Source organism: Triplophysa rosa, linkage group LG4, assembly GCF_024868665.1.
Source record: "Triplophysa rosa linkage group LG4, Trosa_1v2, whole genome shotgun sequence".
NCBI classification, from domain to species: domain Eukaryota; kingdom Metazoa; phylum Chordata; class Actinopteri; order Cypriniformes; family Nemacheilidae; genus Triplophysa; species Triplophysa rosa.
The window spans coordinates 31,683,381-31,702,853 of NC_079893.1; the positions used below are offsets into that span (position 1 = coordinate 31,683,381).

The 19,473-nt window shown below is 42.6% G+C and overlaps 2 protein-coding genes across 4 annotated transcripts; one reads left to right on the top strand and one right to left on the bottom strand.

Moving 5' to 3' along the window:
* Positions 1–252: 252 nt before the first annotated feature.
* sh2d3a (SH2 domain containing 3A) lies at positions 253–9,456 on the top strand. Of its 3 annotated transcripts, none has more exons than XM_057331414.1 (16): positions 253–385; positions 611–710; positions 1,162–1,279; positions 1,362–1,563; positions 5,106–5,139; positions 5,457–5,573; positions 5,705–5,848; positions 5,927–6,198; positions 6,280–6,362; positions 6,437–6,714; positions 6,791–7,135; positions 7,211–7,326; positions 7,398–7,569; positions 7,894–8,005; positions 8,597–8,782; positions 8,856–9,456. In XM_057331414.1, the coding sequence occupies exons 1-16, from the start codon at positions 345–347 to the stop codon at positions 9,032–9,034; spliced, it is 2,499 nt and encodes an 832-aa protein (XP_057187397.1). In that variant the 5' UTR covers positions 253–344; the 3' UTR covers positions 9,035–9,456. The 3 variants fall into 3 exon arrangements, with proteins under 3 accessions (XP_057187397.1, XP_057187398.1, XP_057187399.1); XM_057331415.1 differs by having other exon boundaries at positions 8,859–9,453; XM_057331416.1 differs by lacking the exons at positions 253–385; positions 611–710; positions 1,162–1,279 and having other exon boundaries at positions 1,554–1,622; positions 8,856–9,445.
* Positions 9,457–9,886: 430 nt separating this feature from the next.
* On the bottom strand, positions 9,887–17,859 carry trip10b (thyroid hormone receptor interactor 10b). Its single transcript, XM_057331418.1, has 15 exons — positions 17,643–17,859; positions 16,183–16,298; positions 15,998–16,051; positions 15,434–15,581; positions 15,131–15,193; positions 13,271–13,375; positions 12,929–13,057; positions 12,708–12,854; positions 12,416–12,577; positions 11,962–11,985; positions 11,755–11,864; positions 11,370–11,502; positions 11,237–11,286; positions 10,865–10,971; positions 9,887–10,746 (listed from the first exon to the last, which is right to left on the bottom strand). The coding sequence occupies exons 1-15, from the start codon at positions 17,664–17,666 to the stop codon at positions 10,604–10,606; spliced, it is 1,515 nt and encodes a 504-aa protein (XP_057187401.1). The 5' UTR covers positions 17,667–17,859; the 3' UTR covers positions 9,887–10,603.
* Between the last annotated feature and the right edge of the window lie 1,614 nt (positions 17,860–19,473).

A 19,473-nucleotide genomic window follows, 5' to 3' on the forward strand; every position in this document is an offset into this window, starting at 1 on the left:
TATATATGATTCATCCGTCTGTGGAATTAAACCTATGACAGCCCTTTTATCTGCTGTTTGTGTTCACTCATCTAAAACTGTCTGTTTTCCTCAGAATGACTGAATGTGTCTCGACTTGCAAACTGTAGCAATAACTAATGCTTCCTGCGCTGTGATTGGCTGAGATATGACGGCTGGTGAAGCAGCCAATCAGAAAACAGCGCCCCAGGTTCCAACAGCGACAGCCGCTAAGAATGAAACGCAAGTTAAGATAGAGAGAGAGAGAGAGAGAGAGAGAGAGAGAGAGAGAGAGAGAGAGATGACATGAGATCACACAGTATGTAAAAATAAGCTTTAATGAAGACATGAGCGGAGAACAGAACAGAAGATTTGAAGTGTTTGACAGGTATGACTAACATCTTGTGTGTGTGTGTGCGTGCGTGTGTGTGTGTGTGTGTGTGTGCGTGCGCGCGCGCGTGTGAAACTAATTAAATGTATTACAGTACGTTTTTATTACAGAAATGCATCATCAAAAACTTGATCTATAAACATCTATAAAGTGTAAAATGCAAAACAATGTACATTGAAAGCTGACATATATGCAAATCTCTCTCTGGTGTGTGAGCTGCAGATGTGAGATCATGAGTAATCATTCTATTGCTCAGTGGTTGAGATTGATCGGACTGCCTCAGTACATCAGTTTACTGGAGAGACACTGTTACGGTCTGGAGGTAACACACCACCCTCACGGGTTTTTCCTTCAAAAGAAACCTGTTATGGAGCATAAGTACATAAACAAGCAGTGCTGAAAACTCTCCATGCCTTACCACACTGTAAAAAATGATTCTGTGTCGTAGTAGATTTCATAAAATGAACTGAGTAATCTCGGAATTCTAAACGCACGAATAATTGAGTGAATTCAACTTAATTTGATCATGTTCAATCCACTTAAACTTGTTTAAAGAATCTTTACTTCATTATTTTGAGGTGGGACTACATGAATTCTTTAAGTTAATGTCACTAACCGAGCAGTGGATTTAGAGTTCCCAGCATGCTTTGCATGCGACAGCATTAGGAGAGTCATTTTTGTGGAATTGTGTTATTTTATGTGCTTTACAATGAAATGAAAGACTTGATAATCTGGAAAGATTTGTGCATTTTTCTGTGTGTGTGTGTTTAAAGGGTCTCCTGTACATAACTGAAGATGATCTAAGACTGATGGGGGTAGAGGATCCAGATCACATAACAACCATTATAACCTATTTGAAGAAACAACAACCGAAAACACAACCAGACACAGGTAAACACACACACACGCGCGCGCGCGCGCACACACACACACACACAAGACAGTTAAAGTGTAGTGTGTGTTTCGTCGTCAGATAGTAACAGCACACGCAGAATAAGCCGGAAGTTCTCTCTGACATCATCACTCGACCTGGTCAAGCCCACAGCCACCCTTTTCCGTCAAAGCATCGTGCCGCGACTGCGTCGTCGAGACTACAAAGGCTCCACCCCCTGTCTCCAGCTCCCACCTGAAATCCACGAGGAAGACCACGCCCCCTCCAGCAAACACAAACTCAGGTTGTAATCTTTCATTTGAACAGAATCCAAAGTCAACTCTCGCCGGTCATCAGTGTTGGGTAAGTTACTCTGAAAAAGTAATGAATTACTAGTTACTAATTACATATTCAACAGTGTAACTAGATTACTGTACAAATGACTCTCTCCAAAAAGTGTTTAATTACTGAATACTAATTACTTTCTATATCCTACATCAACCTTGATGAGTTAAGTGATTCAGGGATAGACATGAAACGCCTCTTTTAATTCGTTCAAATAAATAATAAATAATTAAATTAATTATTCTCATTAACTGACCAAAGTATACAAATATGAGACGGATACATTAGAGCATACGTTTTAAAGTTAGACGTATAATTTTGATGTCATTTCCACTATTGAATATATTACACAGTATTTAGTTTAATTACATCAGAAGTAACTGTAATTAAATTACAGAAAAAATAAGAGTAATCCCTTACTTAACTTTTTCAAGGGGAAAGTAATTAAATTACAGTAACTAATTACTTAGTAACTAGTTACACCCAACACTGCCGGTCATGATCTAAAGACACAAACGCATGCTTCCACAGTCTGCTGAGGGATAATGTGATTTTCAACATTATTCACGAGAGGATTTGCATATTCATGTAAAAAAAAATGCACAGAGGTATTCTCTTAAAATATTGCTTTTGTCTAATTTGACAAAAAAAAGATACATTTTTACATGATTAAATTACACCGCAACAGATTTTCACTCATGAGATGAGATTGACGTGAACGGCATGTGACACAATGACCTGTGCCGAGAGAAAACAGCCCAATATAAGATCCTTAACCGACATAAATATTGATATAAATAAACAAATGCAGCTTTATGGCCACCAAGAAATATTTGATCACCTGTAAATGTGCTCAGGTAGGTGAAGCAAAAAATGCAGCATGTCGGTTTATTATGAATCTGACGGGAAATGAAGTCAAGCTTACAGAGTAAACAATGAGCCTTGTAATGACAGAGAACTAAATCCCTGGATTTGACAAATCCGCAGACGGGTTAGGGGCTTTAAAAGATTTGAAGAATTTTACTGGATACCTTCAGGAAAATCAGAATAGCCTACGCAGATGTGTTTAAGGGTTTTTTGTAGATTAATAGAAAACAAACATATCTTTATGTTGGGTGAGTTTGAGGGGTGTGCACATAGCAGTCAACCAGCATCCAGCACAAGAACTACATCAAGTGAAATGCGTTTTGATTTGTGTTGTATTTTGGTCACTACATACTTTTATAAAACGGTCAGTTCTGGTCCTTGATTCTGATTGGCTGAGCGGAGTTCTAAGCCGTTGTAAAATACCCCAGTAACCCACTGCTTCTTGGGGCTTATTGCTTTATTATACTTCATTCTAGTCCCACATGAAATACTGTAGTGTACTGTACTTTAATATGGTGAATTCAGGTAAATTTGGGACACTTTCTGACAGTCAAAATGTGTTCTCATTTACCCGAATTCCTGGAATATTTACATCAGTAAGGTTTAGGAATGTTGCCACAGTTTACTAGTAGGCCAAAATCTTACTTCATGCCTTGAAGACTTCACTGTTCTTCTGAGGTAAACTTCAACTGTAGTGAAAGTAAAGTTGTAACTCGCACTTACTTTCTGATTTAAACTTCACGTGAACGCGCATGCGGAGTGAACGCGTCTGATAAAGAGCGTCTTGCGCAACTCTTGGTGAAAGGGGCGTCGGCGCGATCAAGCCGCCACAGGTCTCGAGCAGCCGCGCGTGTTTCAGGGCCCGTGAGCGACAGAAAGGTGAGCGAGCGCGGTATGTGGGGAATGCGCTCGAGCGGCGCGGCGCCGTGCGCAGGAGGACGTGCGCGAACTCGTCAGCTGTGAGCTGTGTTCTGTCTTGAGTTGAGAGAGATTGTGAAGTTTCGTCTCGAGCGGAAGATCTTCACCATGATCTCGCGCTGAGGAACATCTCCACACGTTTAGTTTGTGCTTTTACAGGTAAGATCCTGGCTGCTCATATTCCTGCTGTTAATAATTCTCCCGCTGTTTATAATGGGATGTCAGACCTTTGGTCTGTACTGAGAGCTCATACTGAGGTGTTGTTTGAACAGTTGTGTGCTACTGTAAGCTGACGTTATACCGTTTCTGATCGGACACACTCGATCAACTCTGAAATCAGTTTAGTTTTAGTTGAAAAATTCCTCTAGTATAGTCTGCGGTAGTATATTATAGTACTTACTATACTTTGTTAATGTATATTACACTATTCTGCAGTAAAATAATTGTAGTGAATATACTTTCAAAAATACTACAGGCTAGTATAATATTAGTGCAGTTCACTTCAGTAAATACATCCCAGCTAGCACAGGTACGTGTGGAAAACATCTGCTGTGTATAAACATCCGCTAAACATCATAGAGAGAGCAGTTGTTCATCCAGTCTAAACCAGAGACATCTTACAGACGTCTTCTAGAGGTCTATATGACATCTGACAGCTGACGTCGCCGAGACGTATTGCAGATGAGCAAACCATGTCTTGCAGATGTAAATGCACAAATCAAATAGACGTCTGCCAGATGTATTTGTGCTATCAGGGATAGTGTACGGTAATTTTCATGTGGGTTTACTTATACCGTGGGGTTAAATAAAAGTCATATTTACATGCCTTAATATTTACATGATATTTGGAGAAAGAATGGAAGTGAATGCACCAAAGCATGGTATTACTATGGTAAATGTAAAAAACTGTCTGTCAAAGTAATTGTTCAAAAGACATAATATTACTTTGGTTATCAATTAAAACTTTAATAAATTAATAAATAAAACGATACAAATTAGCCATGGTTTTACTAAAGTAACCTTAGTAAAACCATGATAACCACAAATGTACTATTTTCTGGAAACACTACCCATAGTTAAACCATACATTCATATTTGTAGTAAAATGTATTGATACACTAAAAGCATGGTTACTGCACTTTTACTATAGTAAAATCATGGTAAATTGAGCTAAATGTGAGTTTTAGAGAGGCAGAACTGGCCTTGTGTCCAGCAGGTCAGGAAGAGCCCATCATATCCGTTTCCATGACAACCCATCTCAGGACATTCCCTGATGTCCACCGGACACAATGAGCGGGAAGGAAACGCTATTAAAACTCGCTCGAACAGATCACGTATGAAATGATTTTAACACACATGCTGCTTACGCGAGTCTCTCACAGAATCAACATCACTTACATTTGTTCATCATGTACTTGTGTTACTGTTCTGAACCTCTAGACATCACTCTGAGCATCACTTATAAATGTGACACTTGTGTGAATGACCGCACTGTGAAAACATGTTTGGTCAGGGGATCTGAAAATAAAATAAAAAGTCAAATGAAAAGTGTTATGTGTTGACTGCATGAAACCAGAAGTCAGCTCAGCTTAGATCAGATAGACATTTAGTGGAAAAAAGCACACATATATTGAAAATAAATCATGAACCTTTTGTGCCGTATTGGTGATAAATACGTCCTGAGAGAGTGTTGAAATGATGTGTGTTGTGTTTCAGCCGGAGGAAGAGCGTGTCGGCCTTCATCAGTCAGGTGAGTGTGTTGATCTCTACACAAAACACGATATTCAGCTGCTAATGAGAATATGTATAAACGTTTTGCCAACATTAATTTTTCGTTTTATCAATGTTATAAATGACATATACAGTAACGTTGAGAAAACGCTCTTCTAACGTATCTGCAAGAATGTTTGTGATGAGTTTGAGAGAATGTCTGAGAGCTGCTTTCATCTAATTGAGACTTTTCTTCTGCTGTTTTTGAGCGCGTTGGTCTAATGATGACGTGCGTTGAGATGTTTGTACCTCAGGAGGATTTCATCCTGTCTTCTGTGTTGTTGAATGTTTGTGAAGGTGTTCTCTGGTCTGAAGGACATGGACTCTCTGAAGAAAGAGCTGGAGGAGGAACTGAAGCTGAGCTCTGAAGATCTCAGGAGTCACGCCTGGTATCACGGACAGCTGCCGCGTGAGGTCTGAATCTCATCACACATGCTGAACACACACAAAAACTTTGTTAAGCATCTTCATGCAGATCAACAGACCTAGTTGCTGAAATAATGAAGCTGTATTGACATTGTGTGTGTGTGTGTGTGTGTGTGTAGGGTGCGGAGCTGCTGTTGTGTAGAGATGGTGATTTTCTGGTGCGTGACTCCAGCTCGTGTGCGGGCGATAGCGTCCTCAGCTGCATGTGGAAGGATCAACACATGCACTTTAAAGTCATACGAGTTGTGTTGAGACCCAAACAGGTGAGCGTCCGCTGTTGTGTTCATCGGTGGATTAAACACTCAGAGTTGTGTTGAGAGTGTGTGTGTGTGTGTGTGTAGGGTTACACTCGAGAGCTGTTTCAGTTCGAAAACGATCAGTTCGACAACATACCTGCCTTAATCCGGTTTCACGTTGGTGGACGGCGGCCGGTCTCAAACTCTATAGGGGCCATTATTTTTCATCCAATCACACGCACCCTGCCGCTACGCATCATCAGTGAGCGCCAGGCCGCTAGATCGGTCAGCACATCTGATGTGTCGAGAGGTCAGAGCAAGAGGCGGAGCCTGAGCTCGTCTCAGAAAGACACGCTACTGGTCAACAACCTGCTCAGGTAAACACAAACACACACAAAGACTGTATAATGAACATGAATGTGTGTACCGTTGTCATAGTAACGTGTTGTGTGTGATAGGAGTGGCAGTCAGCCGGCTAACATGGAGATGGTGGGTAGACCATCACTGCAATCGGCACAATCTGACAGCAACCTCCGCATAGGTGCGCACACACACACGGAAACATACACTCACACACTCCTACAAACACACACACACACACATCTTGTGTTGCAGGTGTACCTCAGACGTGTCTGTCACAGGAGTCCAGCCCCGCCCCCATCTCGCCTGTGTTCCGCACAGGAAGTGAACCTCTGCTCAGCCCGGCCACTTCCTGTAGAGCATCTGCACCCAGCCAATCGTGTCTCGGCGGCTCCCCTCTCCGCGGCTCTGACGGACAGCTGCACTCCCGAGCTCCGCCCAAACCGCTGAGAATCTCCATCCTGGTGTCTCCGGCATCATCAGGCGAACCGGAGCCGGACCCCGTCGGTCTGTACGGTGAGCTGGTGCCTCAGGTGAGACTTCACGACTCTACGTCTTAATCAAAAAAGAGAAACAGATGATGTTAAACGCAGTACTGACGTCACGCAGGTCCCCGTCACCATGCTGCCCAAAGGTCATGCGGCTCGTCTCCGCGCTCAGGAGAAATGGACCAGCCGCGCTCGTATCACGGAAACCAGCTTCGGCTTCCTGGAGGCGCAGAAACTGGAGGAGGAGCAGAGCGAGAGCGAGAGCGCAGCGGGCGAGAGAGACTGGCAGTTTGAGCGGCCGCAGACGGAGACCGCCTCCTGCTTCCGTTTGGACGAGTTTCGCTCGCTGCTGCTGCCGGAGAACAACCGTCCGCTGGATCATAGCACGCTGGCGCGAGTTAAAGAGCTGCTGACGCGCACTGACGCCCGCACCACTGCCCTGCACATGCTCAGTGTCAACTGTCAGGTACAACACGCGACGTTTCAACAACAACACGGTCGAGATGACAAACCCGCCCCACGCTCTCTCTCTCTCTCTCAGGTGGCTCGCATCACGGGCGTGACGGCCGAACAGAAGAGGATGATGGGAGTCGAAACGGGTCTGGAGCTCATAACTCTACCGCATGGAGGTCAGCTGAGACAAGACCTGCTGGAGAGGTGCGTGTCATAGTGATGTCATGATGCGATGTCATTGATACGGTGATGATGTCACATGACGTTCCCGTCAGGCACCACGTGTTGGCTCTGGGCATGGCGGTGGATCTTCTGGGCTGTACGGGATCGGTGGGTCAGAGGGCGACTGTGCTGCACAAGGTCATCCAGCTGGCGCAGGAGCTGCGCGACACAACGCACGACCTGTACGCGTTCTCTGCTGTCATGAAGGCCCTGGAGCTGCCGCAGGTACACCATCTCATCTGAATAAAAAAGATTTCGAAATCACACATAACCTCTCAAATGAGATGAAGATGTCATTTCCCAACCCTGTTCCTGGAGACACACACCGGCACACATCTGACACACCCGTTTCATCTCTTGATGCCTGCATGAACAGGCTGATGTGTTGAATCACGTGTTTAATTAAAGAGAGACATCTGAAACGTGACGTGTCTCTAGGAACAGGGTTGGGAAACACTGCTCGATGGTATCTTCTCTTTAGACAAATGTGCTTAGACGTGTGTAGAAGATCAGACAAACACGTGTGTGTGTGTGTGTGTGTGTGTGGAGGTGGTGAGGTTGGAGATGACGTGGAGAGCGTTGAGGAGGAATCACACTGACAGCGCCGTGCAGTTTGAAAAGAGTCTCAAACCCTTCATGAAATCACTTCAGGAGGGAGACGGTGAGCGTGTGGAGATAACAGTGCGTTATGTCTGTGTAGTTTACAGCGAGTGCTGTGTGTTTACATGTAGCTTACAGTGTTTTGTTTGTTTACTTTACAGTGTTTGGTTTCTGTAGAGTGTTGCTGTTGAGTGTCAAGTTTACAGTGTTTTTGTTGTATGTGGTATTAACAAGAAGAGTCACAGTATGTGTAGTGGACAGTTGTGTGTTTGTGTTGTAAACTCTTATCTTGTCTCTTCTCTGATAGCACACATACATCTGGGAGACATCTATCTGATATCTGCAATTACATCTGCCAGACGTATTTTTTTGATTGTTTGCTAATTGCTCATCTGCAATACGTCTCTGATACGTCTGCTGTCAGATGTCATATAGACGTCTAGAAGACATCTGTGGGATGTTTATGACTTAGAGTGGATGTAAATCTGTATTTTACTCTTAAGATGTTTAGCAGATGTTTTCCAGATCTTTAGCAGACATCTAACAGACGTACCTGTGCCATCTGATTTCCCCACATGCTTCCTCTGTTGAGTTTGAGTGTTGTGTGTAGTTTACAGTGAGTAGTTGACAGTTGTGTGTGTGTTTGTTGTAGACTCTGTGTTGTCGGGGCCGTTGTCTCTTCCTCACATGGTTCCTCTGTTGAGGTTGATGGAGGGTGAGGATTGTGTTGAATCTACAGACAAAGGTTGTCAGCTTCTCTTTAATCTGCTGCAGTCAGCACGCAACGCCGCTCTACACGCCAGCGACTACACGCAACACGCTAACAGCCTCCTATCAGGTACACACATCCACACGCAACATTCATACAGCTAGCGATCTGATTGGATGACTGACCTGTCACTGTCTGCCAGCAGGTGGCTGGGAGCCAACCCCCGAGCTGCTGGAGGTGTTTCAGACGGAGTTCGCTCTGCGCCTCTTCTGGGGTCATACCGGCGCCAAGACTGAACTCAAGGAGCGCTACGCCAAATTCGACATGATCCTCACCGTCCTCTCCAACAAACTGGAACCGGATGAAACATCTAAAGTTTGACTTCATGTCTGCTGTGCTGACAGAAACAGAACTGAAGCATTCAATGCTCGATTATTTGAGTTTTAATGTTGATCACAACCTGCAGAACTCAGTGAGACTCACTTCAGCCGTGTGTGTGCGTGTGAAAACTCTTCTCACAAATTTATACATCATCACTTTTCTTCACCTTTATGTGCATGTTTGTGTGTGGTTGTTTATATTCTGAATTCATATTTTACAAGTTTTATTAAAATGAGAATTAATATATCACACTTTGATCAATGTGTTTGCACAGATGAAATATTTGGGATAGTAACATGAAAGAAAGTGGGTTGTCACTACTCCGTACAGCCAGCAGGTGGAGACAGAGATGTGAACGTTATCATGATGACAGAAAATTTGAAAAGATATTAAAGTCCCCGTGAACCAGAAGGTGCAATCGTTTTTACTTCCATATGCATTTCTGAGAAGACATGGAATTTTGAATGAGAAAAAATAGTGGGCATGGCTTTAGTCTTTCTCTGCGATTTGATTGGATGTATAAAAACAGCCATTGCATTTAGACTGACAGTTGAAGGGGAGGAGTTAACAGATGCTCCGCCCAAGCCGTCTAACCTACATCAGTTAAGTTGGATAGTCACTACAGGAATGACTTGCATTTTAATTTTAACTGAAGATTATGAGGACACATTTATTTTACAAAGAGAATGACCCTCATTGACAAACTATTTACAATAAATGCTGCAATATTTCATAAAAAATAGGAATTGTCATTTTTAATTTCACTGGGACTTTAACAAACATGTATTACACCAAAATGCCAGGGTTTTATAGTTTGTGCTTTTGCACCGGCGAATGTGAACACGGTAATACCATGGTATGAAAATATTTCTGTGGGAGTATCCAGAAACTAGAGTGTGTTTGTGTAAGAACATTTGTGTCCTCAGCTAATGCAGTTTCCAGTTCTGAAATATCAAGTGAAAGTCAACAGTATATAACGTTCACAACCGTGTTTTTAATGAATGGATGTTTCATCTTCACCACACACACACACACACACACCATAAAATGATCATCAACAGCACATCAGAATAATGACATCAGACTTGAGTTCTGTGAAACCCTGCTGTCAACTGACAGAAAATGAGAAACTAAAGAAAAATCCATATAACATCACATTAGATAGTGTGGAGAGACACGTCAGAATGATTTAAAGTGACAGTTCTGTCATCATTTATTCTCTCTCGTGTGTGTATGCGAGTCTTCCTTCAGTGGAACACAAAAGAAGATATTTTGAGAAAAGTCTCAGTGGTTTTGTGTTCATATAATGGAAGTCAATGGAGTTCAGTGTTGTTGAATGATCGACATTCTTCAAAATATCTTCTGTTGTGTTCTGAAGAAGGAAGAAACTCAGGTTTGACATGACACGAGGGTGAATAAATGATGACAGAATTCTCATTTTAGGATGAACTATCCTTTTAATCCCATGCTGTTGATCCGTCTTCCTGAAGAGTTCTAGACTGTGATTGGCTGATTTTTGGTTCTACAGTCTGTGTTTGGTTCCAGAGTCTGATGATGTTGAAGGTTGAATCAGATGATCTGGATGTAGGAGGCAGGCACATATCCCATGTCTCCGTTTGCCCTCTGAACTCTGGCCCAGCCGTCGCCCTGATCCTCCACCATCAACGTCAGCTGCTCGTCCTTCTGGATACACACAGCACCTTCACTGTCACCTGAAACACACACACGCATGCGTCAAACATCTTTGTGGCTCTTACTGACTTTTTTAGGAGATCCCCAGTTAAAAACGTCAAAAGTGAAATGACAGAAGGAAAGTTGTGGTGAGCTCACCGTCATAGTTATAGAGCGCTTTACACTGACCGATGGGCACGTCGACATCAAAGTCCTCATCAAAACCAAACTCATAAATATTCTCATCGGATGGAGACACGCTGGAGCTGCTCGACACACACACACGCACACACACATGTCTGGTTTATTATCTCCGTGGGGACAGTCCATAGGCGTAATGAGTTGTATACTGTACAAACTGTATATTTTATCCCCTAAACCTAAAGATCATAGAAAACTTTTTGCATTTTTAGATTTTTAAAAATATTGTTCTGTACAATTTATCCCCACCAGGATATACAAACATGACACAGTGTGTTAAACCTCCACACAAACACCGACAAATCTCACAGTAATGTGTCAGAGACAAACCTGCTCAGATTGTGTGATCCTGATCCACCGCCAGCTTCACTCAACTGTGCCTACACAACACACACACACACACCTCATAACACAATACACACATTTATATGAACACATGAGTGTGTGTAATGTGAGTGTGTACCTGATATTTATTGAGTTTTTCTTTCAGACTGGCAATGTTCTGAACAGTTTCTGTGATCTGAGGCTCCAGACTGGACGGATCTCCAAGCTTAGAATTCTGTTCATACACTCCCTTCATCTTATTCATAGCCTCACTGCCACAGAGAGAGAGAGAGAGAGAGAGAGAGAGAGAGAGAGAGATTACAAACAGATTTAGATTAAAATTCATTAAATATTAAAGAAAGAAAAGAAAGTTATGAATGGAGATGTTAAAGACTGTAAAATAACTACACAGATAGAGAGACAGACAGAAAAAGACTGAGAGAAACAAAACTTGAATGTGTTTAATATCAGTACAGTCAGGTGTGGTCACGGAGACAGAGTCAGGTGTAGTCATGGTAACGTACCTCTGCTCCATCTCTTTCTGCAGCTCTCTGTTGATATTATCAATCTTGTCCTGCAGACGTTTCTTTCTCTGATCAGGAGGAAGACCAGTGAAGTCCTCCACTGACGGGGGCTACAAACTCACACATATATATAATATGATAATAAAACGAGCACAAAACATAATGATCACTTTAGTTTTAAACAGTGAATGAAGCTGCTGACTGTACCGTGTTTTTATCAGGAGATGTTATCTGAAAAACAAGCACAAGTCAAACCGTTAAAACATGTTCTTCATAACGTCAATCAGATCCTTCTGTCAGCATGTTACTGGATTATTTGTGACAGAATCAGTTCAGGAGTCTAGTGAATAATTATTAACAAACGTGGACTTTGTGTTTATTATGGCCGACCAGGATAGTAAAGAATTATGGGCATGGCAATGTTTGATTACAGTCTATAAAACCTTAAAAACAATGCGTGTTCTGATTCAAATGCAGAAGGTGTGATACTGAAAAGAAAGATGTGGTGTTGACCAGACATAACGTGTGTGCATAGTCCTTTACTGAACTCATGTGAAATGACGCTTCATCTCTGTGAAATATCTTTCAGATCACGACTGTAAATCTCTCCAACACAGACGGATGAAGAGGAAAACTTGATGATGTCAGAATGTGTGTGTACCTTGTTTTTCTTGTGGAATAACAGTTTGATACGAGCTTTGTGCAGCTGCGCTGTGTTCTCATTGTTCATTGTGGTTTTCACACTCTGACTGTAATCTTCAAACTCCACGTCAGCAGGGGGCGCTGCGCCGCTTTTATACTGCTCTATGAGCGCTGCCGTGTCCTAAACAAACACACACACACACGCACACAAACTGTCATGACACTCATTCTCATACATACAGTAATGATGCATCAGTGTGTATGTTAGTGAATAAGCGTGTACACACACACACACACACACACACACACACCTGTTTCTCATTGATGTTCCTCCCCGCCGTGCTGATGGCATCTAAACACTTGTTGATGTTGGGCAGGAGTGTCTTCTCGGTCTCAGAGAACTGCACGTAACCGTCCGCCAGCATCCTGATCCGTCTCTCCTCCATGTTCTGCAGCTTCTGTGATTGACAGGCAGTGGGCGGAGTCAGCAGACTGATGGCTGTACACATGTGACATGTAGATGTAGACTCACTTTTAACGCGGAGGGAATCTCGGAGTGATAGAAGTTGTTTTGCTCATTGTTGTATTTTTGAAGCTGTAGGGCGTAGTCCTTCTTAGAAGCATCTGCCACGTGTGTGCGACTGTTTTCCTGCTGTTTGGCCTGAACACAAACACAACAAATACACACACATTGATGCATTAAGTACAGGGTTTATGAGTGACAGACTGTGCGGACTTCAAGCTTGTGTGTGTGTGTGTGTGTGTGTGTGTGTGTGTGTGTGTGTGTGTGTGTGTGTGTGTTGTTTAGTGTGTGTAGTGTAAGTGTGCGTGGTGTAGTTGTTTGTATTGTGCAGCGAGTGTGTGTGTTGTGTACCTTGTCTACATCAGCTTTAGTTGTGTTTGGGTCTTGTTGGATTCTCTCGGTCTGTTGAATGGCTTTCTCTGCTTCTTTCCATTCCTTCTCAAATCGTTTCTTACTCTGAGCAGAGATCAAACACACACTCATCAACACACTGTTGTGTACTGTGTTTATACATTCTAATTATTTCCTTAACATCACTTCACTGTTGATGTGGTGGTATAACGTCAACATGAAGAACATTCAACACCCTGTAGCTCTGACACCCATCTTCAGCAAGTGTTTGGAGAAGCTGACCACAGACTACATCTGCTCTGTGCTGCCTGCCTCATTAGACCCTCTACAGTTTGCACATCGCAGCAACCGCTCGACCATGATGCCATCGCATTCACCCTACACACTGCTCTCTCCCACCTCGACAACAACAAGGCATATGTGAGAGTGCTGTTTCTAGACTACAGCTCAGCATTCAACACCATAGTGCCGAGCAACTTGGTTTGAAGCTCCAGGCTCTGGGTTTAAACGGATCCCTGTGTGACAGGATTCTGGGCTTCCTGTCAGGCAGACATCAAGTTGTCAGAATAGGAAACAATACTTCCTCCTCGCTGACTCTCAACACCGGTGCTCCACAGGGATGCGTCCTAAGCCCACGCGACTGCATCGCCACACACAGCTCTAACGGCATTGTGAAATCCGCCGATGACACGACAGTGATTGGCCTGATCGCGAACAACGACGAGTCGGCCTACAGAGAGGAGGTCTGACACACTGGTGTAAGGAGACCATCTCTTGCTCCACACCAACAAAACCAAGGACTGGTGGTGGATTTCAGGAGGCAGGACAAGGAACACAGCCCCATCGCCATGGACGGGACACTTGTGGAGCGGGTAAACAGCTTCAAGTTCCTTGGGGTGAACATCACCGACCATCTCACATGGACTGTACACACTGATGCTGTGCTAAAGGCGGCACACCAGCGCCTCTCTTTTCTCAGGCGCCTGAGGAAGTTTGGGATGAGCCAAAAAATCCCCAGAACCTTTTACACCTGCACAGTTGAGAGCGGTCTAACTGGCTGCATTACCGCCTGCTATGGAAACAGCACCGCCGGCAACCCAAAGCACTGCAGAGAGTTGTGCCAACTGCCCGTGGTGTTGTGGGACATGAGCTTCCCTCTCTCCAGGACATCTACAGCAGGAAGCCAGGAGGATCATCAGTGATACCGGAGCATCCGGTCCCGCACAAACCGGCTGAAGGACAGCTCTTCCCCTCAGGCTATCAGACCTCTCAACATCAGACACTCCTCCACTCCACACGCTCACACTTCTTTTTACCATGCATGCACTACAGTTTCATGGACTATAATGCGTCATGCGTTGCACCTCATGCAATAACCATCCATTACCAAACTTACATACCCATATCTGTACTGTGTGCACTGTGTGGTTGATCCGTTATACATACACCTTCAGGTGTACACCTGCATATTTAATGTGTATGTTCAACGTCTAATGTGTATATCTTGTGTATATATTGTCCATATGTGTATGATGTACATTGTCTTTTTTGTACAGTCTGTCTGTTTATACTTTGCACTGTTCGTCTGCACTACATACTGTCTCTTAAGTCTGTAAAGTCCTACAGTTGTTTGTCACAGTTGTCTGTCCAACTGCACTCTACTTTGTGTGGAGTACGCACCCAAGACGCCACACGTGGTGATGTGACAATAAAAGTGAGTGGAGTTCTGCTGATTTTCTTGACTATCTTTTAAGAATGCTTCTAACATTGATGCATTTCCCCTTTTTATCCAAACGGACATTCATTCATGCTATATACAGTATTTCACAAACACACACATATATATTTATAAATACTTACAAGGTCAAGCTGTTTGATCGTGCTTTCGAGGTTCTGCTGACACTTCTTTATTTCCAAGAAATACTAAAAAAGACAAAGAAAGTTTTACAGTCAAGATATCACAGAAATATAATTTAGGAGTTAAATACAAGCACAAACTCAAGAAAACTGAACATGATTCAGAGAAACATCAGTTTAGAGAGCCTCTGAGATTCAGTGATGAAAACCACAGCATCACAACACAAACACACACACGCACACACACACACACACACACACACACACGCACACACACACACACACAGATTCAGCGGTGCGGCTCACGTTCTTGCGTTCCTGCCGAAGCTCATGAAGGTTTTTGGTGAGGTCGACACAGATGGTCACCGTCATGTTCTCGGACAGCTGCTCTCTCTGGACAGCATATTCGTTCAGCTCATTCAGCACCTCCTGAAACGCCTGCTGATTGGTCAATCTGCCGACACAGTCAAGCACATGCAGTTCATTCCAGAACAAAAACCATACTGTGTCCTAGTTTTATTGAGTTTAACTACAGTTAGCCGGCTGGAGGATAACAATAAAACTAAAGGACGACTACTGGCACTTGAAGATAGAATTGGGGGCGGGGCATTCTCACTGTGGAGCAGATTTAATTGGACATGAAGGTGGACGGTGCATGATGAGTCATCATTATTTTTGCTCAGTTTTCGTGGGGTCTTTGAAAAACTCTGATTGCAGTTTCGGCATTCGTCACTTTTATTATAAACCTGAAAAGCTGTAACAAACTCCAACGATTCAATTTTGCAATGTATTGTGGGTAATGTTAGCACCGAGCACAAATCCACCTGACATAGTTCTGTGATGTTTAAAGTCACAGATCAGTCGACTTACTTCATCTCCTGATCTTCCTTGACGCCTCGTCTGGAGTATTTCTTAGACAGATTCCTGCAGAAAAGACTCACACTCAAAGACGCTTTCTTCATACATGATGTACACATGTGCACACACACACACACACACACACACACACACACACACACACACACACACACACACACACACACACGGTATCATACCTGAGCTGTTTGGCATAATTCTGTTCGATTTCGGCTCTCTCTTTGACAAACTTCACATATCGTTCCAGCTGTTCCAGTCCACACTGAGTGTGACGTTCAATCACATCTTGCTGATCCTAAACACACACACGCACACACGCGCACACACACACACAACACCAGATCAACACCGACATGTCTGTCTTTATAATCCTTCATCAGACTCGTCTGACTTCACTGCTGCACAGCTAAAGAAACTCTTTTATTTCCTGATGTCTCGTATAATCCCGCTCTTTAATCACTGACTGAACCCAGATAGCACAATCCATCTGGTTTATGTCTATTTGACGTCTGCATTTACATCTGCAAGACATCTTAAATACATAGTTTGCTCATCTGCAATACGTCTCGGAGACGTCTGAACGTCTGTAATACGTCTGCTAAAGATCTGGAGATCTGCTGCTTAAAAGCATCTGCTAAACATCTTAGAAAGAGCTGTTGTACATCCATTCTAAATCATAAACATCTTACAGACATCTTCTAGATGTCTATATGACGTCTGACAGCAGACATCTCCGAGACGTATTGCAGATGAGCAAACGATGTATTGTAGATGTCCTGCAGATGTAAATGCAGACGTCAAATAGACGTAAACCAGATGTATGTGTGCTATCAGGGAAGTCAGTTTCACTTTCAGAAGGTCATATAAAATCCAGCTGTAGCCGGGGTGTGTGTGTGCGTGTGTGTGTGTGTGTGTGTGCGTGCGTGCGTGCGTGCGTGCGTGTGTGTGTGTGTGCGTGTGCGTCAGGATTATAGGTGCGGTACGTTTTCTTGTGTTTCCCAAGCAAACAAGCTCGACGGGTCAATCCACTTCACACTAGAGACAATACAGGCTACACGCTTAAGAGAAATAAAGATCAGACGTCCACTTGTGTTCTGAGAGGATCGGATTTACATCAGATGATCGACTCCACTTAAACCAGTTTAACCTGAACCAAACACAACAACTCAAACACTACTAGGAAATCTATCGCTCACAAAATGTGCTAAAATACATCAATAAAATCAACATGAATATTCATAGAAATCTGTTGAGAATATGACTTCATTATGAGGCTGCTGGTTAAGTATGTTGGTGTGCGATACATTGTGTATTCTACATTTACAGTTTTATAGACATGTACATGCATGTGCATGTAAATATATATATTGTTTTTTTAATAAAATAATATTAACTTTTATATCTGCTGAAACTTGCAAAACTGCTCCATAGAATCTATAAAGTTTCATGTTACTGTAAAATATTCATAATAAAAGCTGAACTCCTGGACACATACATAAGACCAGTGTGTTGGTCTGCTGGTTTTGAGCTGAACACCAGTTTGGAAGACTAGCAAAGAAATGAAAGAAAACCAGGCAGGTACACAAAGATTCATAATGATGGCCTCATTTTCATTTCAAGGGTGTATTAAGAGACTTACCCACAAATCAAAACCCCAGTCCATGATGTCTGACAGATGACATGAGCTCGAGACAAACGCAATGCACAACTTCTCAAAGAAATAATGTGCACGTGATGCTCTTCTTTCTGTCTGAATAGATCTGAACGCACTTGTCTACTGATTTTCACGTCAAATAATCCTCAGAAGTGAACACGAGCGCTGTATGTTCTGTGTTGTCTCGCCGTCTGATCTCATCTACTACAGTGCGCGTGCGCGTGCGTGCTTCACCTGACGCACCTGCTTCACTTGCACACCTGTTGTTAATGGCCGTTCATTGTTTGTTGGTGCAGACTGACATCTATTGGACCAATAACGTTCATGCAAACGTGCTATATTTTGTTACAAAAAAGGTGAACTTTTGGGTTCCGGAAGTAAAAATCCATTAATTTACGTAGATTTGAATTGATTTGTACGAAAGCGTATAAACATTCGAAGACATCTTTTAAGCTTTTTATATAAATGGTATATTGTTTATTTACGTAATCAATCTGCGTAATAAAAATGTTTTAATCATTTCAATTACTTTACTTTGTTTTTTCAAATTAATTAATTAAAAATGCATACCTGCATACAGTACATTTCTAGTTGACACTTTGATGACGTCACTCGCAGTACTCCTCTAACAGCCAATCAGAAACCTCGGTGACGCTTGCTCGTTTGTCGGATGGTTGAGTTTGTTTTGTGTTTATAAAGCTTTTACAGATTTTACCCAATTTCGCTGTTATGAACTGGTGAGTATTGTTGATCAATATTGGGTTTGTGGATTCATTAATGTGATAATCGAGCTCACACTCCAGCCGCTCCATGGAAAACGCATGTAACCCTGGGACATTCTAAAACGCTTAACGTACCTAAACAGCGATCAAGGAAAACCAAATTTCTGTCAAACCTTCCTTGTGTTAAACACTTGCTGCTGTCAAAAGAACGAGCTCTTGTTCCGCGGATAAACGGCAGCCTGGGGGGTCCGTGTATCATCTGATCATTTGATTATTCCATTCAATATAACAAACGGAAAAAGAAAAAAACAGTCGATATTTCGTTTTTCCGTTTTTCTGTATGCACAAAAATTAAAAAACGATGTTTTTCTTCTTATTTCATCTTGAAACGGGAAATCCAATAAATAAATAAACCAAAACGAAATAACGAACTTAATTACTGTTTTTCTCATTTTTTGGTGATGTTGCACGGATTTCTGCGAGCGCGGCAGCGCGCCTAGAGCTCTTCACCAATCTCGCGATCGATCAGTTATCATGATTACTACGTGTTCGCATCACATAACTTATAAATTACAAAAGTACTTTATGGATTTACACCTTTGCTGCTGCAAGCCAGCTACTTAATTGTTTACTTAAATGTCACATATTAAAAGCAATAATGCTAACAAATTTCGCATGTAAGCTCTGGAAAGTATTGTATGTGAACGTTAGGCATTGTTCAAAATATTTTTCATCGTCATGTCCTCCTCTCTCAGTGTGACTCTTTTAGTGGGAGTGAAAAGTACAAACAAAGCATATGCAAATGCCTTCATTTCCATTTCGAGCTTCGCAAGTTCGCATGCACTTGATCCCGGTAAGCGGCTGTACATTGCGCATGCGCAAAGCGTGCGCTTAGAAGACCCTGGGAAATCACCCCAAAATGAAAAAACTATAATTAGGGTCGTTATTTCGTTTTGGTTTATTTATTTATTGGATTTCCCTTTTAAGGCTGAAATAAGAAGAAAAACATCGTTTTTTTTATTTTTGTGCATACAGAAAAACGGAAAAACGAAATATCGACTGTTTTTTTCTTTTTCCGTTTGTTATATTGAATG